This window comes from Henningerozyma blattae, chromosome 1 (assembly GCF_000315915.1).
Source record: "Henningerozyma blattae CBS 6284 chromosome 1, complete genome".
In the NCBI taxonomy this organism is placed as follows: domain Eukaryota; kingdom Fungi; phylum Ascomycota; class Saccharomycetes; order Saccharomycetales; family Saccharomycetaceae; genus Henningerozyma; species Henningerozyma blattae.
In genome coordinates, this window is record NC_020185.1 from 2,117,527 (window position 1) to 2,144,077 (window position 26,551).

The 26,551-nt window shown below is 34.2% G+C and overlaps 16 protein-coding genes and 3 non-coding genes across 19 annotated transcripts; 10 read left to right on the forward strand and 9 right to left on the reverse strand.

The window, feature by feature from the left end:
- Positions 1–95: 95 nt before the first annotated feature.
- ADD66 (Add66p) lies at positions 96–947 on the reverse strand (the record flags this gene model as incomplete). The annotated part of the gene is made up of 1 exon (XM_004178119.1): positions 96–947. The coding sequence occupies one exon, from the start codon at positions 945–947 to the stop codon at positions 96–98; it is 852 nt and encodes a 283-aa protein (XP_004178167.1).
- A 1,628-nt stretch (positions 948–2,575) lies between these two features.
- Positions 2,576–2,869, forward strand: LSM5 (RNA-binding protein LSM5; the record flags this gene model as incomplete). The annotated part of the gene is made up of 1 exon (XM_004178120.1): positions 2,576–2,869. The coding sequence occupies one exon, from the start codon at positions 2,576–2,578 to the stop codon at positions 2,867–2,869; it is 294 nt and encodes a 97-aa protein (XP_004178168.1).
- Positions 2,870–2,971: 102 nt separating this feature from the next.
- On the reverse strand, positions 2,972–4,078 carry PEA2 (Pea2p; the record flags this gene model as incomplete). Its single annotated transcript, XM_004178121.1, has 1 exon — positions 2,972–4,078. The coding sequence occupies one exon, from the start codon at positions 4,076–4,078 to the stop codon at positions 2,972–2,974; it is 1,107 nt and encodes a 368-aa protein (XP_004178169.1).
- Positions 4,079–4,227: 149 nt separating this feature from the next.
- Positions 4,228–5,133, forward strand: PPH3 (phosphoprotein phosphatase PP4 catalytic subunit PPH3; the record flags this gene model as incomplete). Its single annotated transcript, XM_004178122.1, has 1 exon — positions 4,228–5,133. The coding sequence occupies one exon, from the start codon at positions 4,228–4,230 to the stop codon at positions 5,131–5,133; it is 906 nt and encodes a 301-aa protein (XP_004178170.1).
- An 883-nt stretch (positions 5,134–6,016) lies between these two features.
- Positions 6,017–6,820, forward strand: TBLA0A08630 (uncharacterized protein; the record flags this gene model as incomplete). The annotated part of the gene is made up of 1 exon (XM_004178123.1): positions 6,017–6,820. One exon carries the CDS (start codon positions 6,017–6,019, stop codon positions 6,818–6,820), a length of 804 nt encoding a protein of 267 aa, XP_004178171.1.
- A 427-nt stretch (positions 6,821–7,247) lies between these two features.
- Positions 7,248–7,829, reverse strand: HAM1 (nucleoside triphosphate pyrophosphohydrolase HAM1; the record flags this gene model as incomplete). The annotated part of the gene is made up of 1 exon (XM_004178124.1): positions 7,248–7,829. One exon carries the CDS (start codon positions 7,827–7,829, stop codon positions 7,248–7,250), a length of 582 nt encoding a protein of 193 aa, XP_004178172.1.
- Positions 7,830–8,159: 330 nt separating this feature from the next.
- FMP16 (Fmp16p) lies at positions 8,160–8,411 on the forward strand (the record flags this gene model as incomplete). The annotated part of the gene is made up of 1 exon (XM_004178125.1): positions 8,160–8,411. One exon carries the CDS (start codon positions 8,160–8,162, stop codon positions 8,409–8,411), a length of 252 nt encoding a protein of 83 aa, XP_004178173.1.
- A 283-nt stretch (positions 8,412–8,694) lies between these two features.
- OCA6 (protein-tyrosine-phosphatase) lies at positions 8,695–9,381 on the forward strand (the record flags this gene model as incomplete). Its single annotated transcript, XM_004178126.1, has 1 exon — positions 8,695–9,381. The coding sequence occupies one exon, from the start codon at positions 8,695–8,697 to the stop codon at positions 9,379–9,381; it is 687 nt and encodes a 228-aa protein (XP_004178174.1).
- A 141-nt stretch (positions 9,382–9,522) lies between these two features.
- Positions 9,523–10,869, reverse strand: DDI1 (Ddi1p; the record flags this gene model as incomplete). Its single annotated transcript, XM_004178127.1, has 1 exon — positions 9,523–10,869. The coding sequence occupies one exon, from the start codon at positions 10,867–10,869 to the stop codon at positions 9,523–9,525; it is 1,347 nt and encodes a 448-aa protein (XP_004178175.1).
- A 582-nt stretch (positions 10,870–11,451) lies between these two features.
- On the reverse strand, positions 11,452–12,930 carry COX15 (Cox15p; the record flags this gene model as incomplete). The annotated part of the gene is made up of 1 exon (XM_004178128.1): positions 11,452–12,930. The coding sequence occupies one exon, from the start codon at positions 12,928–12,930 to the stop codon at positions 11,452–11,454; it is 1,479 nt and encodes a 492-aa protein (XP_004178176.1).
- A 325-nt stretch (positions 12,931–13,255) lies between these two features.
- Positions 13,256–14,824, reverse strand: EMP65 (Emp65p; the record flags this gene model as incomplete). The annotated part of the gene is made up of 1 exon (XM_004178129.1): positions 13,256–14,824. The coding sequence occupies one exon, from the start codon at positions 14,822–14,824 to the stop codon at positions 13,256–13,258; it is 1,569 nt and encodes a 522-aa protein (XP_004178177.1).
- Positions 14,825–15,380: 556 nt separating this feature from the next.
- TBLA0Atrna17D lies at positions 15,381–15,452 on the forward strand. Its single transcript has one exon. It is a non-coding gene; the product is annotated as a tRNA-Asp (tRNA).
- A 1,246-nt stretch (positions 15,453–16,698) lies between these two features.
- On the forward strand, positions 16,699–16,780 carry TBLA0Atrna26S. The gene has a single exon. It is a non-coding gene; the product is annotated as a tRNA-Ser (tRNA).
- A 3-nt stretch (positions 16,781–16,783) lies between these two features.
- Positions 16,784–16,857, forward strand: TBLA0Atrna19V. The gene has a single exon. It is a non-coding gene; the product is annotated as a tRNA-Val (tRNA).
- Positions 16,858–17,464: 607 nt separating this feature from the next.
- Positions 17,465–18,400, reverse strand: RPS13 (40S ribosomal protein uS15; the record flags this gene model as incomplete). Its single annotated transcript, XM_004178130.1, has 2 exons — positions 17,465–17,899; positions 18,389–18,400. 2 exons carry the CDS (start codon positions 18,398–18,400, stop codon positions 17,465–17,467), a joined length of 447 nt encoding a protein of 148 aa, XP_004178178.1.
- Positions 18,401–19,205: 805 nt separating this feature from the next.
- On the reverse strand, positions 19,206–20,903 carry LCB2 (serine C-palmitoyltransferase LCB2; the record flags this gene model as incomplete). Its single annotated transcript, XM_004178131.1, has 1 exon — positions 19,206–20,903. The coding sequence occupies one exon, from the start codon at positions 20,901–20,903 to the stop codon at positions 19,206–19,208; it is 1,698 nt and encodes a 565-aa protein (XP_004178179.1).
- A 754-nt stretch (positions 20,904–21,657) lies between these two features.
- On the reverse strand, positions 21,658–23,142 carry TBLA0A08720 (uncharacterized protein; the record flags this gene model as incomplete). The annotated part of the gene is made up of 1 exon (XM_004178132.1): positions 21,658–23,142. The coding sequence occupies one exon, from the start codon at positions 23,140–23,142 to the stop codon at positions 21,658–21,660; it is 1,485 nt and encodes a 494-aa protein (XP_004178180.1).
- A 343-nt stretch (positions 23,143–23,485) lies between these two features.
- On the forward strand, positions 23,486–23,992 carry RRN10 (Rrn10p; the record flags this gene model as incomplete). Its single annotated transcript, XM_004178133.1, has 1 exon — positions 23,486–23,992. One exon carries the CDS (start codon positions 23,486–23,488, stop codon positions 23,990–23,992), a length of 507 nt encoding a protein of 168 aa, XP_004178181.1.
- Positions 23,993–24,223: 231 nt separating this feature from the next.
- NCL1 (tRNA (cytosine-C5-)-methyltransferase) lies at positions 24,224–26,284 on the forward strand (the record flags this gene model as incomplete). Its single annotated transcript, XM_004178134.1, has 1 exon — positions 24,224–26,284. The coding sequence occupies one exon, from the start codon at positions 24,224–24,226 to the stop codon at positions 26,282–26,284; it is 2,061 nt and encodes a 686-aa protein (XP_004178182.1).
- Between the last annotated feature and the right edge of the window lie 267 nt (positions 26,285–26,551).

Consider the following 26,551-nt stretch of genomic DNA (forward strand, 5'->3'; position numbering starts at 1 on the left):
AGCTACTATATATGGTATATTTTCAATTTTGGATTACTATTGTATATTATTAAATATATATATATATATATTCTCATGGGTATATATAATTTTAATTAAATGTAGATCCCTTGGTCAAAAGAATCTGGCATTTCTTTACCATAAAGACCTTCCCAGGATATTGGAGTATTGAATTTTATGGAATTTTTTAATTCAGTTGATAGATTTTCTTTTAAATAGTTGATAAATAATTTTGCATCCATAGAATTATCACCTTCATTGACAAACATTGCGAAATAATTGATGGATTTTAATGACTCCGATAGAGGTGACCTAATTAAATCAATTGAATACTTCCAAGCATCCTGGCAAGTTGAAAGATCTTTTAATAATGATTGTTTTGTCATTTGGAAAATTTTTGATTCAATTAATTCATTAGTTTCCTGTGAACTAATTGATAACGACAAGTTATTTAATTCTCTTAAAATTTCTTCAGAGAGATTTGGTAATTCACATGTTCCATAAGAAAATATTTTTATGGTGGCATCTGCATTATCATTATTGATTAAATAATTCTCATCTCTTGGAGAATGAGAATCTAATAGTATAACATTATCGATTTGATATTGATTAACAATTGGAACAATAGTTTTATTAATAAAAGTATTTAAATAACCAGTAATTATGGGTGTACGTTGTTGTATAAGATAAGTATCTGTTGATTGATTATAGAATAATTCAAATGAAGTTGAATAAGATTGATTATTAGGATAAATTGATGAGCTTGAATTTTTTTCAATTGGCAATTTATCTACTGGGCCTAAAAATGATAATAATGTTTCTGGAGAATATGATTTAATATGTTTGAATGCATGGATATCATTTTCAGTTGTTGAATGTAATAATAGATCAACAGTTAGTTGAGGGACATTAGCGGTTGAAACGAGTGGCAAAATTAAACTAGGCATTTTTTTATTAAGTTCAATAAAAGAAAAGTTAAAATAATAATAATAACAATAATAATAAAACAGATTAAAATAATCAGGTTTCAATAATTAGTGATTGAGAATTTTGAAGGAACAAAACTTAAAAAGAAAGTGTGTTAAGCATTTGGATTAGATGATTTTGATATTGATATATAATAAATAAATTATGGTTTCGGCCGAGTATGAATGGGATGACCCTATTGTGATGTTCTTATAAAAATATAAAAAAAAAAAAACGAGTATATTAAATGCCAGTTTCATATTAGTGAATATGCTTGAGCTATAAAATATTAAAAAAATTTTTTTTAATATATATATTTGTAATAGAGTCTTTACTGTTTTATTTGTTAGAATAATCAAATTTTCTACAATCTTGTCCATTTCATTTACGAGTAAAACTTAATTGGGAGCATATCATTTCATTCAGTTGTACATTTAGTCTAGCTATTACCACAGCTATCATTTTGTGAAACCTACTTCTCTACTCCCTCTTGTTTAAATATCTGAAACTCGTCAAATTGTGAACTTATTTGTTGGGGGAAGAGGTAAATATGAACAAAAGACACTCTTCTCGAATGATTAATGTATTTGAGCTACTTGAGAATGTTATGACCTCCTAAGTGAGTTTTTTTGTTGTTTGAACAACAATTTAAGATATATTTCCAATCTATTGATGAGCAGTGGTATACACATCAAATTATCGCAGATATACAGTAGTGGATTATGTGTATAAGATATTGTGTGTGGTAAAGAGATGTTCTTGTTGTAGTATGAATAGATAGTATTGTCATGTTTCTATGAAAGTTTTTCAAACAATTTTTTTGTCGTCAGAGACTGTCATCAGAGATATACTAATATAGCGGAATGAAACTATAGGGATATTACGTCACAACAGATTAGACATTTCTAAGGGGAAAGAAGAGGATATTATACAAGTATTATTCCTACAGGTTCCTAAATTCAATGATTATGCTCAATAGTGGTCAGGAGATGTCAACCCGGTTTATATTAAGCTTGATTTGTTGAATAAAACGGTAACACAAGGATATCGAGAGTTCAATTTTTTTTTTTATATATCAATTCCATCATCACATTGATTTAGGAAATGTAAAAGTGGGGAGACCCTGGAGGCACGCAGAGTACCCTTTTGTTTACCCATTTGGGAAACACTATTATGTATAATTAATAATCCATATCGGTATAAGACTACGAAATTTATATATTGTTCCTAACAAAACATATTTTAAAAATAAGAATAAAAATAAAAATAAAAAAATCTAATTAATTAATTAATTAAAATAAACAAAGTAAAATAAATAACTCCCCCTTCATCTCACCAAAATATGAACAAGTGATAATTAATGGACAATACTTTAATTGCAAAAAAATAATTTTGCAAAGAAATGTTTAGTTTTTTGCAAAGAAATGTTTAGTTTTTTGCAAATGTTTTTAATTTTTTTATCTTCCCTCACGAAACCCCAGGTCGTACGAAATGATTTCAATATCCGAATAAAAAAGTTGAAGATGAAAATGCTAGCAATTAAATCATCGTTTATATTAGAACAAAACTCAAAACAAAAAACAAAACAACAACAAAGGATAAACAAAGAATGGATAGTCGTATTGATACATTGAGTGTGAGTAGCAACACCACTGCATCCTTACCAGATATATTACCCTTGGAGATTATTGATAAAGCAATCAATCAACAAGTATGGATACTTTTACAATCTCAACGAGAATTTATTGGTAAATTAATTGGGGTGGATGATTTTGTCAATGTTATAATTGAAGATGTTACAGAATATATTGAAGATGGAGAAAGTCGAGTCATGGAACATCATGGACGGATGTTGTTGAGTGGGAATAGTATTGCTATAATTATTCCTGGAGGCAGACCTTAGAGTGTGTATATATAATGGGATGTATGTATAAAAAAAAAAAAATAAAAATAGTAATTATGTATTTTTAACAAAAAAAACAAACAAACAACTTAAGAGAGCACGTCACGAGTTATTCTTTAAATACAAGATTTCGTTTTGTAATTTCAATTTTGAATTTCTTTCATAATTCAAATCTGATTCGTATTGTTTTTGAGTCTCTACAAGAATTTTTTTGAATTCATTACGAATGATGGAGATTGTCTTGTCGATGGATGAAGTATCATTGGGAGAAGAAGAACTTTGCATCTGTTGTTTTGTGACAGTCAATTCACTATGATATATCAACAATTTTTCTTGTAATTCTCTATTTGCGGATTGTAATCTTTGAATATCTTTATTATAATTTATTCTTTCGAATTTGAATTTCTCAGTAAGGAAATCATGAGCCAATTGTAAATCTTTCAAAGCCGTTTCAGTGTCATCTATTTCATTGGAAGTGGATTTCGAAAGTGAGAGTGTAGGATTTGAATGGGAAGTGGATCGGTTTGAAAGTAAAATGTCTATACAATCTTTTAAAAAATCTAGAGGATCATTTAGATTTGAATTTATATTTTGAGGTAAGAAATTGATATTATTTTTAATGAAATTGGAGACGATATATTTTATGATGGGTTGTAATTTGGAATTCAAAACGTTTGAATCGTAAGGTGGGAAAGTGTAGAGATTATCTAATAATTGTAAATGTTCTGATACAAAAGTTTGTAACAGTTGTTGATCGATATTTGTATTTGATCTTAAAGATTTTTGTAAAAAGTATAGATTTTCTTCTGAGGTTAATTTTTTCTGCAAATCGACGGGTGATGAGAAGTTGGGGGCTGGTGGGTTGTTGTGGGGTAGGGGGTTGTTGTGGGGTAGGGGGTTGTTGTGGGGTAGGGGGTTGTTGGAGGATGGTGAGAAGTTGTTGGCAGCATATCGAATTGGATCCCAATAATCCAAGTTGTTTAATTGTTGTGATTGAAGTTGAGATTGAGATGGAGGGAAATCGGAGGGTGAGATGTCTATGTTGATATTTTTAAACAAGCCTGGGTTTGCCCTTTGTAATAGATCGAGAGACATCGAGGGGTCGTGGAGGGATGGGCTTTGCGTTTGCTTTTGCACTTGCACTTGCACTTGCACTTGCACTTGCATTTGCTTTTGCTTTTGCTTTTGCTTTTGCTTTTGCTTTTGCATTGTTTATATAAACAGACGCAGACGCGATTTACCCGGCGTTTGCAAAATTCTCGCGTCTCTTATTTGCATTGAAAATAATAATAGAAAAAAAAAAAAAGCTCATTGCAAATCCATACGCATCTGTTAAGCAGAACAAAGTGCCAACGGCAATGCTGGATAGAGTGTTTCAACAGATCAAAGCCGGAGCACACATAGAAGAAGAAGCAGTTTACGAAGTATGTCTACGGGCCCAAGAATTGCTAGTGACTGAAGCAAATATTGGGGTGGTCGATACGCCAGTGATCATCTGCGGGGACCTCCACGGCCAATTGCACGATCTTTGGACGTTGTTTGAGAACAACGGTGATGTGAGTGACAACCGGTACTTGTTCTTGGGCGATTTCGTGGACCGAGGGTTTTATTCGTTGGAAAGTTTTCTGTTGCTGTTGTTGTGCAAGTTGCGGTATCCGGATCGAGTAACGCTATTGCGCGGTAACCATGAAAGCCGCCAAATCACTCGAGTGTATGGGTTTTACGATGAGGTGTTACGCAAGTATGGGAACAGCAGCGTATGGAGGGCCTGTTGTGAAGTGTTTGATTATTTGGCACTGGGCGCTGTGGTGGACGGGAGGATATTTTGTGTGCATGGAGGGTTATCGCCGGAGATTTGTGAACTGGATCGAGCTCGTGCCATCGATCGTAAGCAAGAGGTGCCCCACGAGGGTGCGATGTGTGATTTATTGTGGAGTGATCCAGAACAGGTCCGTGGATGGGCTGTGTCACCAAGAGGAGCCGGGTATCTGTTTGGTCGGTCACAAGTGAGTGCATTTTTGCATACGAATGGATTGGACCAAGTAGCAAGAGCCCATCAGTTGGTGATGGAAGGGTATCGAGAGATGTTTGGTGGGCGGCTAGTGACGGTGTGGTCTGCACCAAACTACTGTTACCGCTGTGGCAATGTTGCTGCGGTGATGCGAGTGCCAGAAGCAGGTGAGGCAGAGTATCGAGTGTTTGAGAGTGCAGGTGGACCAGCAGGAGGGTTGCCAGTGAGAGGAGGACGGGACTACTTTTTGTGACGCGCCACAAAAAACAAGGCACGGCCGCGCCACAAAAACGCTGCGCCACAAAAACGCCGCGCACGTGCCGTGCCCTCGTCCAGGATGACGCCACTGCCCACTGCCCACTGCCCACCGCCTGGCCAGCCACCCCTTTCCTGACGCCTTTCCTGACCTTTCCTGACCTATCCTGACCTGCCCTGACCTGCCCTGACGCCCTGTCCGTTTCTTGCTTAAGCTTCACTTAGACTTCCGGATCGGGTTTTAAGATACGCACGCATCGGGCGACTCCGTGGGCAGAGAACACGTCGCACGGCCGTGCCGCGCCCAGACTGCGCCGCGGAAAACACGCTTGGCACGCCCCTTGGCCTTGCGACCCCTTGGTATCGATGCCCTTTGCCCTTAGTGCATGTGCTCTGCCTCTGCCTCTGCCTCTGCCTCTGCCTATGACCAATGCACTACGCCCATGCCCTACGCCCCACGCCCTACGCCATGCACCACACTCCACTGCTTAACTCCCAGTTCCACTGCTTAACTCCCAGTTCCACTGCTTAACTCCCAGTTCTACTGCTTAACTCCCAGTTCGTCCCTCCCATCGCCTAATACCAATCTGCCTTTTCCCTTCCTAGTCCAATCTCCTGCCACCCGGACATCTCGCACACGGTTAGTAAGTGAAACAGGGACAAGGGACACAGGAGGGCACGCTCGCCCCAGACACGTCCGTACACGCTGCAAGTTGCAAAACTCATCGGCGACCGGTGTGTGTCTCACGCCCGCATCTGCATCTGTATCTGCATCCGCATCCGCATCCGCATCCGCATCTACGTTTGCGCCTCCGTACCCCTCTGCGCCCTCGCCTTGTTTACTCAAACTTTCTCCCTCGAAAAATCTTTTAACCCCCTCCATGCCCCTTTGTTGTGTGGGCATCGAGTATCGGATGGTCTTCCCGACAGCCATATATAAACATCGATTTACCTGCCATAATCGAATCGATTGTCTGTTCTGTATGTCCAAGATCAACATCTCCCTCACACACCCTCCCTCACTCACCCCCCCATCTCACACTATGAAATTCTCTGCTGCTGCTTTGATCTCCACTTTGGCCGTCGCCGCCTCTGCCCAAGATGATAACTCCACCGAAGTCTATTCTTTGGCCAGTAACGAAACCGAGTTTTTGAACTTGACTGATTTCGATGCTCCTTTGAACATCACTTTTAACGACAACACCACCTATGTCAACGGTACCAACATATCCACTTTGGTGTTCAACGAAACCACCGGTAACATCACAAACATCACTTTGTCCAGCTTCAACGGTTCCGAAATCACCGGCACTTTGACCAACTTGACTGGCGGTGCTCTAGGTTTCAACTGTTCCTACGTCAACGGTACTTTGATCTTGAAGGAGACTTTGACCAAGTTGGTCACTGTCCCAACCGAAGACACCACTTTTGTCACCAACGGTGCCACCTACTCTGCCACTGCCAACCAGTCCTTGACCATTACCGATTGTCCATGTGTCGCCACAAGAGTCTACGTCAGAGGTAACATCACCGAACAATTCTCTGCCAACGACACCCGTTTCACTGTTCCAGTAAACGGTACTTACTTCCCAGAAGACGAAGACAAGAAGAAGAAGAAGTCCAACGCCGGTGGTAAGCTAGTCCCAGCCTTTGGTTTGGCCCAACTGGTCATGATGATGTTGTAGTGTTGCTCTAATACCCTTTTTCACTTTTCCACTTTTCCACTTCGTCCACTTTTCCACTTTTTAATTTCAATTTCAATTTCAATTTCGAGCCTCGGCGGCAACGATGCTGCGTTTCTTTTTTTTTATTCTTTCGGGCCCATTATACATATGAAGATGCACTGGTGCAACCGGCTCTTCCCCTTTTCGGACCTCCTCTAGTTCTATTACCTATTTTATATTCTATATCAAATTTTATTACTATTACTTTATTTTACTTTATTTTACTTTATTTTACTTTATTTTACTTTACTTTACTTTACTTTACTTAACTTTACTCTATCTTATTTTCTCTATCTTATTTTCTCTATCTTATTTTCTCTATAATCTAACTAATTACCAAAGTACGTTTTTACAGCAGAAAGATCTTGGCACTCCCTATTTGCACTCCCTATTTGCACGCCCTTGCACCTTCAGGGCCCCCTAGATATTCCCGCATCTGTCCAAACGCCCTGCCACGGTGCGACAGCCCGTTTTTCTTTTCTTTGCTCATTTCCGCATACGTCTCGCCATCGCCTTCCACCGGCTCGAAGATCGAATCCCATCCGAAATCGGTCGGACCACGGCTTTCCACAATAACACCTTGTGTCTTTCCTTGGAATACTACATTCTTGTCACCATCGTAATAAGCGATCGTAGTCACCGCACTGGCCCCCTTATTACTAAAAGGGTCCAACAACCTAACCATCTTTGCTAATCCAAGACTCTTGACAAACCATTTCACATATGCTCCCGGTAAACCGTTAAACTCATCAAAAATCAACGCTGTGTCTTCTACAAACACACGCTTGCCACTACCTACTAACTTCTTGGCTTGTTCCAACTTGTGCAACGCAATCGTCTCAAGATCGGTTTCTTGCAATTCGTCCAAATCTAACGCTTCATTGGTGATGTTGTAGCTCCCGCCAAGAATACTATTCACTTCTTTCAACTTGTTCAAATTACCAGTAACAAAGATAATAGGTTCATTCATTTTGGCCTTTCCAGCTTTCTTTTCTTTTTGAGACTTGGAAGCACTTGATGCAATTTTCTTTTTTTTTTAATGCTAAGGCGAACTGATTGAAATTTATTTCATCAGATAAGAGATGAGGGTGTCTGGGCGCATCGGAATGCTTTCCCAATAGGCAGAAAACATTCTCGCACCCCTAATGGAATGCTTTATTTTATTTGGATAATGGGACCATATCGACAATAGTTTACTTTGACATATATAAGCAGATCAAGCCTCTCTGCCAATCGACAAGCCTCTCTGCCAATCGACAAGCCTCTCTGCCAATCAACAAGCCAACCCCCCCCCCCAGCAATGTTCCGCAGAAATATTTACACCACTGCAAAACTCTTCCAAGCACAATTGAAAAAACATCTCTCCCAAACGGAAAGACAAGACCAATCTCTTTTCAAAAGAAATAAAAAATTATTAGAAGATATGGAATTCCATTCTCACAAGAAAAGATTCACCAAAAAAGCTGGAATGAGACCTTCCATGGAAGAATTGAAAAAAATGGGCGATGATGCAAGAATAGAGCAGAATAGACCAGATGACGGTGTTTACTAGCTCCCCCCCTCCCCCACTATAGTGTCTATATAATGTTTATTCATTTTAATGTCATTTTTTGTTTGCCTTTCCCTTCTATAGCCGCGGATATAAATCGACACTCATTTTTTCCCCCTCCCTCCGGGTAACAATCGCCTGAATGGGGTGTTCTTTTTCTTTTGTTTTAAAAAATATAAAAGTATAAAAATATAAAAATATAAAAATATAAAAATATAAAATTTATATATTTCAACACCTACATATACATTCTTTTGCAAATTTGCAATTCTCTTAGTAACCCACCATGTCTATTGTAACCCCTTTGTTATTCGCCACAGTACAACCAAATCTATATAGAGGTTCCTACCCACATTCTATAAATTTCGATTTTTTGAAATCCTTAAATTTAAAATGTATCATCTCTTTATTACCCAATCCAATCACCGAGGATTTCGATTATGAATTATTCCATTTTGCCAAACAAAATAATATTCAATTAATACATTTCTATGTCAATGTCAAATTACCAAATACAATCAAAGATAGACTCTACACACCTTCCATACAAACCACCACTACAAATGATGATTTAACAATGACTGATTCATCTTTGATTCTTAAAAAACAAAAAGATAAAGAAAAAAAGAAAAAAGTGAAAAGAAAATTAGCTCAAGTCCCCTTGGATTACACCACAATCAATCAAATCATCACTTTTTTATGTAACAAGAAAAATTACCCAATCTACCTACATTGTACCAATGGTGAATTGATTTGTTCCTTAGTGGTCGCTTGTCTAAGGAAATTCACCTATTGGAGTAACGTCTCTATATTAAATGAATTCTTGATTTATAATTCAAGTATCAATATTTATGAACGGAGTTTTATTGAAAATTTCGATACAAATCCAAATTCTGTTATTGATTGGAATAAATTTAATATACAAGATAAAATAGATTGGTTAAATAAACAATATTTGAAAAGAGATATATGACGTGGTGTGAGGCATGTGTGTGTGCCTGGTATGAGACGTTTATGTTTGCATTTGCATTATGTATATTATTTTTTTTTTTTTTTAACTTCTTGGGCGCTTACTTATCTAAATGTTCCCCCCCCCCCTTTTTTTTTTATAAAGTTACATACTAAATAGTAAAGAGGCTGCCATTTCAGCATTACCATTAGTCATATCTAATGCATGGACCACTTCCATCTTGGAAAACCCAAGATCCATTAATTGTTTAATAGTAGCTTCAGGGTATTTTTCTTTGGGTTGAACAGGGGTAGTCGAAGTGGTCTGTGCAGGAGTAATCGCAGTGGCCTGTGCAGGAGTAATCGAAGTGGCCTGTGCAGGAGTAGTCGCAGTGACCTGTGCAGGAGTAGTCGATTTAGATTGAGTCTTGGCAGAGGAGGAAGTACCATGAGTAATATTCCCACTTGCATCCCCACTAGTCTTTTCTTCTTTAGGTTGTGGACCAAATTTAGGTATCTCAGCTTCACCTAAAAATTTAGTTTCCACACCAGCAATTTTCAAAACATCCCTTTCCAAATCCATAATAGCTTGGTGTCTTCTTAACATATCTAATCCTAATAAGATATCAACATCAGTCTCTAAAACAGTAAAACTACATGGAATAAATTGTGTTTCAATCTTAACTTGTGCTTGATGGATCTTACCCAAAATCTTACCAACACCAACACCTCTAGCTTCACCTTTAAATCTTTTATCTATTAATCTACTTAACCCAGTCAATTCAGCTATCTTGGGGGTCATAATAGTGGTTTGTGCTCCTGAATCTACAAACGCCTTAACTGGATGCCCGTTGATTTCCATATTAATAAATAACATATTGACTTGTGTAAAGACTTCAGGTGTATATTCCAGGGCATTACGCATCTGCTCATCAATTTCTTGTTGATTAATTAATTCAACAATTTTTTTTTGATTTTCAGGATCATCTGGATTACTCATCAATCTTATATAATCCTGTTGTGGAATACCAAATGAATTTTGAGGGATACCACCACCATTACCAGGCATACCACGTCTTCTTTGAATTAATATAGGTCCAATTTTCTCATTAAATTCTTCTTTATTTTGAATTATTGTTTCTAAATCAGGAATATCATTAGAAACTTTATTCCTTAATTCTGCATTATGCAATAATTCTTGTCTAAATTCTTCCACAAATGATACATCATCCATTTGATTTACTCTATCAGCATATTGCCTTTGCATATCATTCATTGTGGGGATTTTCTGTCTTATTAATAATAAATCATCATTCTCAATATTTAAATCTTTCATAGTCTTTTCAGATAATTTATCTATCAAATCAGTATTATGATATAAATCATGCTTAGTTTTATCAAATTGACACTCCAATTCAATTAATGCCAATAAATCAGGAACTGTCATATCATCGCTTAGGTCTAATGGACCATACACTTGGCCAGTGATTTCATTAGAGATTGTAACTTGCATTGCTTTCAATAGGCAAAATAAAAAAATATATATATATATATATATATATATATTTATATTGTCGTCGTCGTATTGGCAAATTATGAAAACAAGGTTTGCTATTCTTCTTTTCTTTTGTTCTCTTATTCTCTTGTTTAAAATCTTATTACATTCCTTCTTTTAGTTTGAACAATTTGGGGGGAGGGGGAATTATTGCCACTCATCACTCATCAACTAAGCGCGGTACGCGAGGAAATAAATCAAACTAATGAAAATTTACTATAAAAGAAGAACAAAAAACAACAACGAACTATTAATCTATTACATATAGCTGTGTCACATTCCTTATTAAAGAAAATAGGGAATATTATAATATTAAAATTGTATTTACAAAATTTAATTAACATGGATAAAAAAATATAAATAAATAAATGTCATATATATATAATTTGTATAATTTTACTTGGATATATATAAAATAAATAATTAGAAAAATTATAAAAATATTTTCAAGATATTGAGTGAATTTTTCAGAAGAAACACATTAACTGAAGAAGTTCCTTTTTTTTTATCTTTTATTTTTTTCTTTTTTTAATTCAAACTCTATTTCTTTAATTTGGCAGTTTCAGTTAAAATCTTACTTACTCGTGGACCTTGTTTATCAATTAATGTAATTAAATTACGCATTTCAGCTCTTGGTTTTCTCAACTGAGATGCGAAAATGATTGATGTGGTAAACAATGCCAAAGCACCACCTTGATGTAAGGATGCTAAAGAGATAGGTACCATATACAATAAGGTAAGAACACCCAAAGTAACTTGTAAAGTAACGAATCCCATCATAGCATGCATGGTCATATTGATATGCCTTGGAATAATTGCCTTTCTTTTACTGCAGTACAAATGTAAAGCTAAGATGGAACAGAAGGCAGTATAAGCAAATAATCTGTGGTTCATTTGAACAGTAGTTGGATTTTCTAACATATTTCTCCAAAACAAATCACTTTTATCATCCTTGCGTGCAAAATGATCATCTAATAATTCACGGGAACTTGGGAACCAAGTTTCACCCATCTTTGGCCATGTGTTATAAATCCAACCAGCATCTAACCCTGCAACCATACCACCAGACATAGCTGTCAAGAAAGTAAAAGCCAAGATTGCAAATGACATTGGTCTCAAATTTTTTAAAGCTGGGTTATCTAATTGCTTAAATAATTTTAAAGCGTCCTTTGGATTTTTCATCCATTTAGCATCTCTTAACATTTCTAATCCAACCCAAATCATACCAGTATATAATAAGAAGGCTGCACCTAAATGTGTAGTTAATCTATATTGAGAAACAGTAGGTTTGGAATTTCTGGCATCTAATTGCTTTTGATCTAAACCAGAATAAACCATCCACCAACCGATAAAACCTTGAAGACCCAATAGACCAGTTAACACTAGTAAACTCTTATTAACATGAGCCGATGTCTTTCTACGAGCTACTAAATACATTGCAGGAACAATGAAGACAATTCCAATGGCTCTACCCCATACTCTATGGAACCATTCCATAAAGAAAATAAATTTAAATTCATCCAAATCCATATTAGAATTCAATTGTTTAAATTCTGGTGAAGCCTTATATTTTTCAAATTCGTCCTCCCATTGCTTTTGGTTCAATGGTGGAATAGTACCAGTAACAGGTTTCCATTCAGTAATACTTAAACCAGATTCTGTTAATCTTGTCAAACCGCCAAAAATGACAATACCAAAAACTAAACCGGACGTACCAATTAACCAGTACCCTGTGTTCTTAGAAAATTTAATCATAGTTTCACTTGGAATTTCATTAGAAGAATTGTTAGCATTATTAGCAGTTGTTGTACTTTGAAATCTGGCATTTTTAAACTTTGTTTTATAGAAACTACTTTGGCTCAAAATAGAACCAGCAAATGGACGTGAAGTGCTCTTAAGACTTAATGGAGTAGTGGAGTAAGATACACGTAATGTAGTATTCTTACAAGCAATTCCTAATGAGGAGCGGTATAATACAGATTTACCCCCACAGGTACGAAATACGTTTCTCAATATCATATTTTCTTTTTCCTTTTTTTCTGAACAGGTTCCACAGAAGCCTAGTAAATTAAAGGTAATTGAATAACGTGAAGACTTCTAAGTGTATATATATTAGCTAGTTATATCACCTACTTTTTAAATCTGGAGAAATCTACTTCAGTAGGATTTTTCTCCCCTAGCAATATGACAAAAAATCAAAAAACGCGAACATTCCTGGAGCCATTGTCTGAAAGCCGAAAAAAGACATTTGTTACGAATAATATTAGTAAAAACAAAATGGAAGTAGACCAGTGATAAATATGGAGAATGCACTTTTCTTTTTTTTTCTGTCAACAACTTAGATTCACCAAATCCTCTTAGAAACCATTTTGAAGCGAGAAACTTCCTCTAACGAATGAGGGTTTTCATGATCTTTCTTCTTACGTTTTTCATTTAAACTCTTTGGTGTATCTGGATTCGCATACAATTTAGACTTAAATTGTTCCCTAAAGCCTTTAGCTGGTTGCTTTTCCTCTTGCTCTTGTTGCTTATCATTTGCATGAATTATTAATCTGGATGTATCATCTACTTCACTCAATCCTCCGGAGACTAACCCTGGAACATAATTATTTTCATCTACTGAATTCTTGATAGTATTGTTTAGCCACATTGTACGAATCGTCTTACCCCACCTTAATAAAATCAAATGAACAATTACTTTCAATAAAACGAGCCAAGAGAACCCCATAATTAAAATTAATAATCTCAAAGGAATAAACAGATTGCTCAATGCATTTAATACTGTTGGACGTAACATAACAACAAACAATACTGTATAAGCAGGTAATGGTAAACCTAGTCGCTCTTGATATTTTTGTAGACCAATTTTGTGATCCTTATACATTAAAAAGAAAAAATTGTTGTAAATTGTTGGTCTTATTCTATTAAATTTAATAATATACGCATGCTTTAGCCAATCCACAATGAGTTCACTCCCAATTACACTAACAATTGGACCACATAGAACGCCTACTATTTTACTAGAAGTAATATTAAAATTCCATGAATTTGGGATAATATTAGACGGAGATCTGATTCCCGCCACTAAATTCCTCATAACAATAATCAATAAAAAGGAAACTAACTGAAATCGCTCTACTACATCAGCAATTGCCATTTGAAATAAATTTTCTTTGTCGAATTTCTTAAAGATAGATGCCTTAATTTCAGCAAATTGCATTGATAATAAAAGCGTCATTAAGGAATTCGAATATGAATTGACTGCTACATTTAGAGCAACTGTTTCGTTAATTAATATATAACCATGAATGATCATATAAATCAGAACTAATATTATGAATATTCCTTGCATTATTCGTGGGCGTGCTTTGTTTTTTCTTGATAATCCAACAGTTAATAATGATTGGCCCATTGTTGAGCACATTTTATCGGCCATATCTAAAACACCAAACAACATATATAATTTTACTTCACTCTGCCTTTTAATTCTATGATATAATTTAGATGTGTCTAATTTACCTAATACCATAGAAGCAACAATAATTAAAAAGATTGTTAGACGTTCTCTATAAGTTTTCATTGGTTTACTACCAGCTTTAACAGAATACAAAGATCTATAGATGCCTTTAATAAATCTAATTGGTAAAACTGTGAAATAATATAGAAAGCTGTCAAAAGACGCCAAAAGAGTAAAAGCTATGAATTTTTCTAGACAAATAGGTACTCTAGCCATATTCAATAATTGTTCTAATTCATAGCCATCCTTCAATTCTTGTTCAGCTAATGAACTTTGCGTACTATTTAACGCATTCTGTACTTCGTTTATCAAATACTGACTCATTTTTGACTTGCTTCCTTTTGGAGATTTGACAAACTTATGTGTACTACTTTTAGGAGATACATTGTGATTCATTTCTTAAGTATGATACCCGTATTTGCCTACTAGTTTAATAATAGGCTTTAATATAGGCTGATTCACACTCTACAGTATTGTTATGTAAAATCTGCTAATTTTCAATGTTTACATTTTTAATTCTTACGCACATTCGGGCATAGCAGAAACTTAATAATTTATTTCAATTTTATCAAATATTTTTAACACAAAAAAGAAACACTTTTTATTTTTTTTCCCTCTATTGCACGTTGACAAAAAAAAGATAATTTCACCAATACTACTGGGATTCAAGAGAGTTAGACATTGTTATACAGTGTTTAAGATGTAAAGACGATTACTTTATTTAGACATATATAGTAAATAATATAACTAAAATGAATATATTTCTTAAATAGTGTTTTTCGATATAAAAAGAAGAACACATTTTAAACAATAAGTCACGTGATAAAAGTCTTTTACCACTTAATAGAAAATGATATAATCATATTCCAGCAGTTATGTGCCAATTTACTTGTTTTTTTGGAGCTGTTGTATTAGTAGGAGTCAGATGTTTGAAAAAAAGCAGGAAAATCAATCCCCGATAGTTTAATGGTTAGAATGGGCGCTTGTCGCGTGCCAGATCGGGGTTCAATTCCCCGTCGAGGAGATTTACTTTTTCCACTGTCCTATAGCGTGAGCCACGTTAGTCACGTGTATAAACCAAGATCACGTGATAACGGAATGAATATGTAGATGAACAAGTAAGTGAATCATGAACATAAATTCTATTTGAGAATCTAAAGCTAAAAGAATAAACTAGAGGGTTAAGGTAGAACAAAGAGGTAAGAACCAGAAAACAAAAAGGACGAAATACAAAAGATGGAAGTGTATAGTGAACAAATCGGAACGTAATAATAATAATATTTAACTTACGTAGGCTCAGGTATATAGTTGTATAGTTTAATAAACAGTTGGTATTAAACTAGCAGCCAAAAAGATATACTACTGGGAATAGCAAAGCTTAAAATTGTTACAACCAGAAAATCGTCAAAAAGATAAAATTGCTCAAGAGGTTATAAGTTAGCAAGTATAAGCAATAAAGTACCGTCATTTGGTTGTGAACCTCTAGAAAAGTTCAGCAGTTTATGGATAGCTCAAATTACTTTTGTTTAAATCTAATTTAAAATACATCCTTTCATTAGACAAGCAAGTTAATGGTTACAAACTCAGCTCTCACCCCATCTGACTTGTCTATGACAAAAAAAATTACAACTAGTAGCAAATTAAACACCCAGATTAGCATATCATTAAAGATGGAAATAACAATATTTCTAATGTATAATAAGCAATTGCACCTTGTGTATTAAAAGAAATTAAGGTATAATTAGATTATTGTTACATTATAGGCTAAAGAAAGAATAATTGTTTGAGTATTATATTTCCTATAGAAGCCTTATTAAGATCTAAAATCTCTGTTGTAATCGTCTCGGGACGATACTAATAATACTATAAGGGCTTAGGGTTTACACAAACCTGAACTATTCTTGAGTTATTGGACTTTTACACTAAAAGCTAAAGTACCACTTGTACTTAAAAAATAACTTGTTCTTCTTATAACTATAAAATTAATATGAACGAGGTATAAACCTATGAATTCTTGATGGATAAGTAGCCCTATTTATACGTTTTCAAATAGAACTATTTATCCTGAATATTAGTTTATTAACTTGTCAAGCAATTGCACAATTGCCTGATATTATGACTCATAGTCATATAATTGCGTGAACGCACGACTGTACGATTGTATGACTCGTAGTCATCGGATTACGTGATCGTTTGCTTAAAGCCTAAACTTGAGAACATTACTTTTTATTGTTTAGCATATGTCTACAAAATAATTTCAATGAATTAGAGGCAACTTGGCCGAGTGGTTAAGGCGATAGATTAGAAATCTCTTGGGCTCTGCCCGCACAGGTTCGAATCCTGTAGTTGTCGTTTGGTTTCGTGGTCTAGTTGGTTATGGCATCTGCTTAACACGCAGAACGTCCCCAGTTCGATCCTGGGCGAAATCATCGTTAATTTTTTATTTGCTTGTGACATATCACGTGATACAAAATTTCAGGTTATTTTGAGTACCTATTGAAAAAATATTTCAATGATTTGGCAGTTAATAGTTACTGGAAGTGGAGAAAATGCCAAGCAATGAATTTTTACCGCCAAAACAAAGACTTCTCAAGGATGAATTAGTACCTAATACTCTTCTAGATATGGTAGAACAATATCTAACGAGTGGATACCTGTAGATAATAATATCTTTTTTTTTTTGACCCAAAATAGTTTAATTGCAAAACAATTATTTAGTTTATCACGTGTGTAGTACAGTATAAAAGTAAAAAAATCTTTATTTTTACCTCTAGCTCACATCTCTTCATATTATTAAATTGTCCAGAGAGTTTTGTTTTCTTTGCTCACTCAAGTTTCTTTTACCAGTGATTTATGAAGATAGTCAGCATTTCAGCGATACGAAATCTTTATAAAATGAAGCTATGTAAAATAATTGAAAATGCAAAAGGTCTTTATTTTAAAAGATAAATAGTTAAAAGATAATTAAATTAATATAAATAGCAAAACATGTAAAAAAATATATATATATTTGCATAATAAAACGAATTAAATTGTCTAGTTAACTAAAGCAGAAGCAGTAGCAGATTCGTATTTCCAGTTTGGTGGTAAAACGGAAACGGTTCTGTAGTATCTAGCTAATCTGTGGATTCTAGATTCGATCAAAATCAATCTGAATTTAGCGTCCTTGTCCTTTCTGTTTCTTTCTAAGTGCTTTCTGACAGAGACAGCCTTCTTAATCAAGAAGTATAAATCTTCTGGGATTTCTGGAGCGAAACCGTTAGATTTCAAGATTCTTAAAATCTTGTTACCAGTGATGACACGAGATTGACTGACACCATGAGCATCTCTCAATAAGACACCAATAGAAGATGGGGTTAAACCCTTTCTGGCATACTTGATGATTTGTTCAACAACAGCTTCAGAAGATAACTTGAACCAAGCTGGAGCGTTTCTAGAGTATGGAATAGCGGAGGAAGAGATACCTTTACCCTGTAATAATAAAATGTTACTATTCGAAAAATTTTAAAAATTTCTCAAATATTAGCTTATTGTTAGTAAAAACTTATTCGTGATTGGCGCTATTTATTTAATTAAGCCAAGAAACGTTATATATTTCTACATTAAAATTCGATATCAAGAGAACTTCCTTAATCTATTATATCATATTAAATTTTTTGACATAACTTATCCTATACGAACGCATAGTTTAAACTAATCTAAACTTTTAATATTTTACAATATCGAAGTTCAACGCTTTAAAAATTAAATTTTTAAAACGTCCTTTAATCTTGGTATCACCCAGCCATGCATCGAGTATAAAAATTATCATTTAAGATAAAATTCATCTAACTAACCTTAAATCTAAAAAGAATAAGGTTGATGCATACCAGAAAACTTCAATGAAGAAATATGATCCGTAACTTTGAACAAAATTAAATAAACGTCATAATTTATCTAATTGATAGTGGAGGTACATACAGAACTGTGCATACGACCCATTGTGACTGATTTATTTAATGCTGTTGTACTTCGTGAAGGGAGATTGCATGGAAAAGAAAGTTGTGAAAAAGCATACTTAAAATGTGTTTGCTTATATATTATTGATGCCTTACTTTAGATTTTCTCGATGGCTGAAATTTTTTTTTTTCCCGGGCTATGAAAACTCGAAAAAAATCAAATAATTTAGTTAACTAGTGTTTCAATAATGTTAAATTCGGAAAAATATCAAGAAAAATATCAGAAGCTAAAAATAAAGTGTGGTGTACAGATTTATGAGCAGTCTTTTTTAGACAAATTCCAGTTATATTGCAACAAAAGGAATATGTGAAATTAATGAAGTTAAATAAATAAAAGAGTTAAAAAATATATATATTATAAATGATAAGGGTAATATAGTTAATGGTATACAATAAACATGAGTAAAAAAAAGAAAAGATAAATACATAAGCTCAATTAAGAGGGAAAGTTCAAATAACACAAATATAAAAAACGTTAGATTTATTTTTATTTTAATACATTTATAGATTATGATAATTATTAATGGTTATTTTGTTTACAAAAAAAAGGGAAACAGTTTGTGTTATGTAAGGTGAAGGGGTTAAAAAAAGGGAAGGGGAACATTACGTTTAGATAAGGTTAGTTAAAAAATGAAATGAATAGGATTAGTAAATGTAGTAATGTATTAAAGAATGATGAGCCTCGAAGTATAGAGGGTAATGTTATAATTATTCTATCTTTATTATTATTATTATTATTATTATTATTATTTTATTTTGGATTTTTATTATTTTAATGCTTAATCAAGAAAGAAACGATCATACTTACAATCTTGAGGAGTCTTTTCTAAGACTTCTTCAATTGACCATCTTGGAGGTCTACCATCTTCTTCGACGTTAGCCTTACCTGAACTGACTTTTAAGAATAATTTATCCCCAACTTCATCGACATGGCGTAACAAATAATCTATATCTTCTTTTGTTAAAGAAGCTGACATACAGAATCTAACACGAGATTCGATCAAAGGAGTAGCTGGGTATGCAACGACAACAACGGCAATTTTTCTTTGTAACATCATTCTCGAGAAAGCGGGCATCTTAGAAGGACAGTATAATAACATTGGGATAACTGGTGAGTCTGGATGACCATAAACAATGAAACCCAATCTTTGCAACCCTAGACGTAAGTATCTTGAGTTGAAAGCAATTCTTTGTAATCTTTCTGCACCTTCACCTGGATGAAGCTGACCCATGATAGTTCTTGTGGAAGAGATGATTTGAGCCAAGACGGGAGCAGGGGTAGATTCACCATAACTACAAGTAGATAAGTCCAATCTGAATCTATCAATCATCCATTTATCACAAGCAATATAACCACCTGCAGCACCGAATGATTTTGTAAAAGTACCCATTAAAATATCGATTTCATTTGGATCAACACCAAAGACATCACAAACACCACGCCCAGTTGGACCCATAGCACCAATGGAATGAGCTTCATCAACATATAGATAACATTTATATTTCTTCTTTAATTCAATCAAAGCTGGTAAATTACATAGAGTACCTTCCATCGAGAATAAACCTTCTACACAAATAATAATTTTCTTCCATGGACGACTTGTCTTTGGTTGACCCAATACGATTTGTTCTCTAATTAACTTTTCCAAAGCAGTCATATCGTTATGTTTGAAGATTCTCACAGTAGCACCAGATAATCTGACCCCAGTTCTAATGGAAGTATGATTTAATTCATCAGAAATGACCAAACATTTTGAATCTAAAAAGGCATTGAAGAAATTAGCATTAGTACCATACCCTTGAGAGAAAATCATAGCGTCTTCTTTGCCCAAGAATGTAGCAATCAAACGTTCCGCTTCTACATGTAAATCAGTTGTACCAATCAAAGTTCTTGGTCCATTACTTTGAACACCATATTTATCGATAGAATCTAAAGCAGCATCAGTACATTGTCCTTTACTTTGAGCAAAACCTAAATAATTATAAGAGGATAAATTCAAACACATTGTAGTAGAGCCTGGGTATGTAAAGAAATCATTCATGTTATGAGAAATACGATCAATACACTCAATGAATCTACCTGGGACACCAGTGGTTGGTCTTGCAAAACAATCATCGATTCTTTTCTTTAATCTTCTAACATAAAAAGATTCAAATTTAGAAAACCAAGGAGCATAACCATCTTGTTCAATGACATCAGTATGCTTTTCCTTTTGAAACTTTAATCCAAGGAAATCATGTATGTGACCCAGAATAATCAAGATCAAATAATTCAGGTAAGTAATTAGAACGATATAATATGGAGGAGTATCCATGATTGGTGGACCCAATGATTTGCTCTTTAATCTCTTGGTTTCCAATAAAAATTCCTTAGACGTCAAAGACCCGTATTCATTTTCCTTTTGAACAAGTACTGGTAGTTCCTTTGGGGGTATTAATTTGACTCTTGTAGTTGCAGCAGAGCTTGTATAAGTCATTGTGATATTATATTAATATATTATTTATTGTTATTAAAATGTGCAATGGTATTAGTGATGGTAAAGTATTTTATAAATGTTTATAGTTTTATTCGTGGTTATATTGAGAACTTTAATGTATCATATAGAAATAAAAATAAAAATAGAAAAAAAAGGAAAAAAATAAAAGATTAATATTATAGGAGTAAAAGAAGAGAATTGGATTGATTGAATAAGATAGAACTGAATTAAACTTAATGATATAAGAAATAAACAGTAAACCAAAAATAAAGTCTTTTAATTTTTTTTTGTTTGACTCTCGACGTATATAAATATGAACAATTGTAATACAATTAATTATTAATAAAGATATCAAAAATAAACATTACCAGTATATAAGTGAAGAATTAAATTATACAAATAAATTAAAACTTGCCCTGTATGTTTTCCAAAACTCGATTGAAATTGAAATTGAAGTTTCACTTAGTTCCGTCCGTGGTTGTTTCCTTAGTAAACGAAACTTCCTTTATTTGCCGTCTCCTATTTTTCAGGTTCCAATGTTGTTTTCACTCAAATGCCGGATCGAGTGGCACAGAACGGGCGTAGAACAACCGGCCACCGTACCGTGCGGCGCTAGCAACAGGCTCTGCCAATTAGCAAACGCTGCAAAGAAAACAATTTGGAAGCTGGCAAAAACGTGACAGGCTTTGCCAGGGGCATCGCCAACATGTCTTTGCTTCAAATAGGAGCAATAGGAGATGGCTCATGTTCAGCACTAGTTAGATTTAGCTATGCCGAGGTCTATTTGGTGGGTACAAGAGGGAGTTTCTTCGGGACAATGGGCCACAGCTAACATTGTGCCGGGCCATGCTGCTAACTGGCGTAATGCCCAGTCACGATGAACTGAATGCATCCCTGAGAGGGCTTCATCTAGGATAAGAATACGAGGATTCTTGAGAAGAGCACGCGCTAAAAGAATTACTTTTTGTTCACTAGTAGATAGCATACCAAACTTAGTTGTAGATGATAGTAAGCGCAACTCAGAAATGATCTTAGTAATCCTTTCTTGTTGTAATTTATCCAGTTTATTCCACATAGGAGCAAAATTATTGGAAGAATTGTCATGCAACCCACTAGACAATGTCTCTTCTATAGAATATTCCTTACCTCTTTGTAAATAAATGGCATGAAGCTCTGGAGATGACATTGCGATATCAGCATTGATATCAAAATAATTGCAGCGACCACTTTTCCTTGGTTGACCGTCTTGCCAAATATGCGAATTCCATGATTTTGGATGGTCTGCTGTGATTAATGAGAGCAATGTCGATTTACCGGTCCCATTGGCTCCCTGGATATGCCATTTCTCTCCTTCATGTATCTTCAAGTTCATATTCTCAAATACAGGCACTTTGCTATCACTATAAGAAACTGTCATGTTTCTCATTTCAAAAATTGGAACCTCTTTTCTTTGACAATTTTGCATCTTCTTATGATATTCTTGATTGAATAATTCAATAGTTGGCAATTCATTTTTCTTCATATCATCTCTTAATTGATGGAATTGCTTATAACATTCTTGAATACTCCCGTGGAAAATTACACCTTTATCTTCTTCTACTCCAATAACATGGCTAATCCATTCCGGTAATTCGTCTTGTTCTCTCATACCAATAATTAATTGATTATTTTTAGAACTATATTCTTGGAAAAACTTGGAAACTTTCTTAATTGTGGCTGGATCTAATCCTAAAAAGGGTTCATCTATCAATAACACATCTGGCTTGCTCAATAATACTTTGGCCATACGAGCACGTCTCATTTGGCCATTACTCAACCCCATCACCCATCTATCTAATAATTCTTCAATTTGGAAAGCATCTACAATAGATTCATATAATCGTGAATTATTACCTGTGGGATTAGATATATATTGCTTACATGTTTGATCGAAATATGAATCTTTGAAATGTTCATACCTAGTAGAAAGGCATTCATTGATTGGAATATTACTGTTGAATTGAAATAATTTTACATTTTTTATCCCTGCACCATATCTGAAAGTCTCACTAGCCATAGGATAAGGTATATAAAATTTGTTGGAAAGAATTTTCAACATGGTGGTCTTACCCGATCCATAACATGCCCAAGTTTCATTAGATTTGATATTTAGACCAATCGCCTTAGGGTATACAGCAGGGATGTTCTTTGCTAAGGAAGGCTTAAAGAGAGCATTCTTAATGGATATGATGCTTGACATCGTAATTGCTACAATTAGTTCTCTCCTCACATATCCAAACAGATCGTAGTCAACAGATTTTCTACCCTTCATATCTTTTTATACACTTTATTTCCGTATTCATTTTTATTTTTATTTTCAATTCAAAGTTCGGAGTTTTTGGAATTAATTATCCGATTCCGCTCTATTTTACACCAGTTACGGTTATTTTATTTTTTTAAGCACAATAATCTAACTAGGAAAACTGGTTCACTATATAAATTAATAATATACCTAAAAGATTGATACAAGTTTAACTTGAAAAATAATCGACAATATATATATATATATATATATATATATATAAAGGGATACTTAACCAAAAATGGCAGAGGACACAATATATGATGCTTGCAGTGGGAACATTAAACACAAACATCATTCAAAAAAAGATCTTCCAGCAAGTGCGGACGAAATATTAGCATTCAAATTGAATCATGAAATTCCTATCCCTTACAAAAGTAGAGAGGAATTGGATGAAATCGCTTCAATAGATGCAACAGAAAATATTTACAGAGGTTCCTTAATTCCACAAGTTGATTTGAAAGTATTACATTATTATGCATCTCAGTTATGTTTATTAAAATATCCGGAGTTATCAAACAGAATGGACGAAACTGCTTTGATAACACTAGGCTTACTTGTTGAACAATGGGTAGAAGATTATTTGACTACAGAAGCTTCATCAATTATCGAGAAACAGGTAGAATCTGAGGAAGAAGAGAAAGATACAGATAATAATGGCGTTAATCTTGAAACGAAAATCCGTACAGGCCCATCTAGAACAATTTCAAAAGGTACTGATATCAAAGATGAATCAGTTGATATATAATTGTGTTTCACTTGGATTCTTTTAATAAATAATATTTTCACGTGATCGTGCTTTCGGACCGAAAAATTTTCCGATGACCTTAGAAATTTTTGTATGTGTCTTTTTTTTTTTAATTCATTATCACAATATAATTCGACACTAATAGTATAAGATAATCTTTTTAGGACAGTTATTATTTTATCTCAAATTATTTTCCAAACCATATTCCATAAAAGAGACAATTTAAAAGAAATGGGTAGAAGAAGAAATAATAATGGTGGAAAGAAGAAAATCTTCGGCACTCGTGATGATTCAAGATCTCAAAACAATTGGTCTGAATTAGTAAGAGAAAATGCTAAATGGGAAACTTATTATAAGAAATTAGCTTTATTCCCCGAAGATCAATGGGATGAATTTAAGAAATCTTGTCAAACTCCTTTACCTCTAACTTTTAGAGTGACTGGTTCAAGAAAACATGCCCAGGAAGTCTTAAGCCTATTTGAAAAAAATCATTTACCAAACTTAACTGATGTTGTTTACGAAGGTGAAAAGATTAAAAATCCAATCCAATTGCCATGGTATCCAAATCACTTTGCTTGGCAATTAGATGTTCCAAAAACTGTGATTAGAAAACAAGAACAGTTCGCCAAAATGCAAAGATTTCTAGTCGTTGAAAATGCTGTTGGTAATATTTCAAGGCAAGAAGCAGTATCCATGATTCCGCCTTTAGTTCTTGAAGTTAAACCACATCATACTGTTCTTGATATGTGTGCTGCTCCAGGTTCTAAAACTGCCCAAATGATCGAAGCTTTACATATGGAAAATGCTGAGCCAACTGGGTTCGTTGTTGCTAATGATTCAGATTACAGGAGATCTCATATGTTGGTTCATCAATTGAAAAGATTGAATAGTGCTAATATGATGGTTGTTAACCACGATGCTCAATTCTTCCCTCGTATTAAATTATCAGTAGGAGATAATAAGGCAAAAGATGCATTAAAGTTTGATAGAATTTTATGTGATGTTCCATGCTCAGGTGATGGTACCATGAGAAAAAATGTCAATGTTTGGAAAGATTGGAATACACAAGCCGGTTTAGGCCTACATACCATTCAATACAATATTTTAAATAGAGGTTTACACCTGTTAAAGACTGGTGGTAGATTAGTATATTCTACTTGTTCCTTAAACCCAATTGAAAATGAAGCTGTTGTTGCAAGGGCTTTAAGAACTTGGGGTTCTAAGATTAAAATTATCAATTGTGATGACAAATTACCAGGCTTGATAAGATCTAATGGTGTCACCCAATGGCCTGTTTTTGATAGAAACATGGAATCTAAGAATAAAGGCGATGAAGGCACTCTTGAAAGTTGGTTCCCACCAACTGATGAAGAAGTTACTGCTTTCAACTTACAAAATTGTATGAGAGTGTATCCACATCAACAAAATACTGGTGGGTTTTTCATTACAGTTATAGAGAAGGTTGAAGAAAATCTTGAATCTGGCGAACCTCAGCCTAAAAAAGCTAAAATAGCGTCCAGTTCCTCTGAATCTAACTCAGATGCTACTCCAGCACCAAAGCCAACATCCGTTGAACCAAAAAAAGAAAAATTACCTCGTGATGCTAATGAAGAACCATTCGTTTTCATCGATCCACATCACAAAGCCCTACAAAATGTTTGGTCTTTCTATGGTATTGATGATAAATTTGATAAAGAAGCCTGCTTAGTTCGTAATGCTACTGGGGAGCCTACTAGAGTTGTTTATACTGTTGCCCCAGCTCTAAAGGAAATTATCAAAGCAAATGAAGATAGATTAAAGATTGTATATTCTGGTGTTAGGCTATTTGTCGCTCAAAGAAGTGATATTGAATGTTCTTGGAGAATCCAAAGTGAAGCTTTACCAATAATGAAACACCACATGAAATCAGAAAGAATTGTTGAAGGTTCTCTGGAGTTATTGAAAGTATTATTAACAGAATCTTTCCCAAGCTTTGAACTACTTGAAAAAACTAGCGGTGACTTAGAATACATTACTAAGATGAAAAAGCTAAGTGCCGGTTGTGCTTTTGTTGAAGTTAAGCGTGAAGATTCTGATAAAGAATCATTGTTTTTACCAATCTGGAATGGAACTAAATGTGTCAACTTAATGGTTTCTAAGGAAGATGGTCATGAATTATTATATAGAGTGTACGGCATTGAAACATCTTCTAAAGATAACTCTAAGGTTCAAAAGAAACAGGAATCTACCAAACCAGAAGCTTCAGAAACCCCAATAACTACTGATTCTGCTGCAGATGAGCCAGCTACCTAAAGAGTTAGTATTACATAAAACAGTGCTATTGTTACAACAGTATATTATTTCTTGAGGAATATATGTATATTAATATTATAATATAGGGTACACTAAATGTTTTCGACAAGGAACTATAAAAATCTTACCTGGATCGAATTTTTATCTTAATAAGTTTTAAATGTGTAAAATAAATATGAAAATTCCTTCATGGCATATAAGCTATTTTCATTAGACGGGTTTAATATTTTAGGCGTCGCGCTTTTTTTTCGGAGTGTATGAATCTAT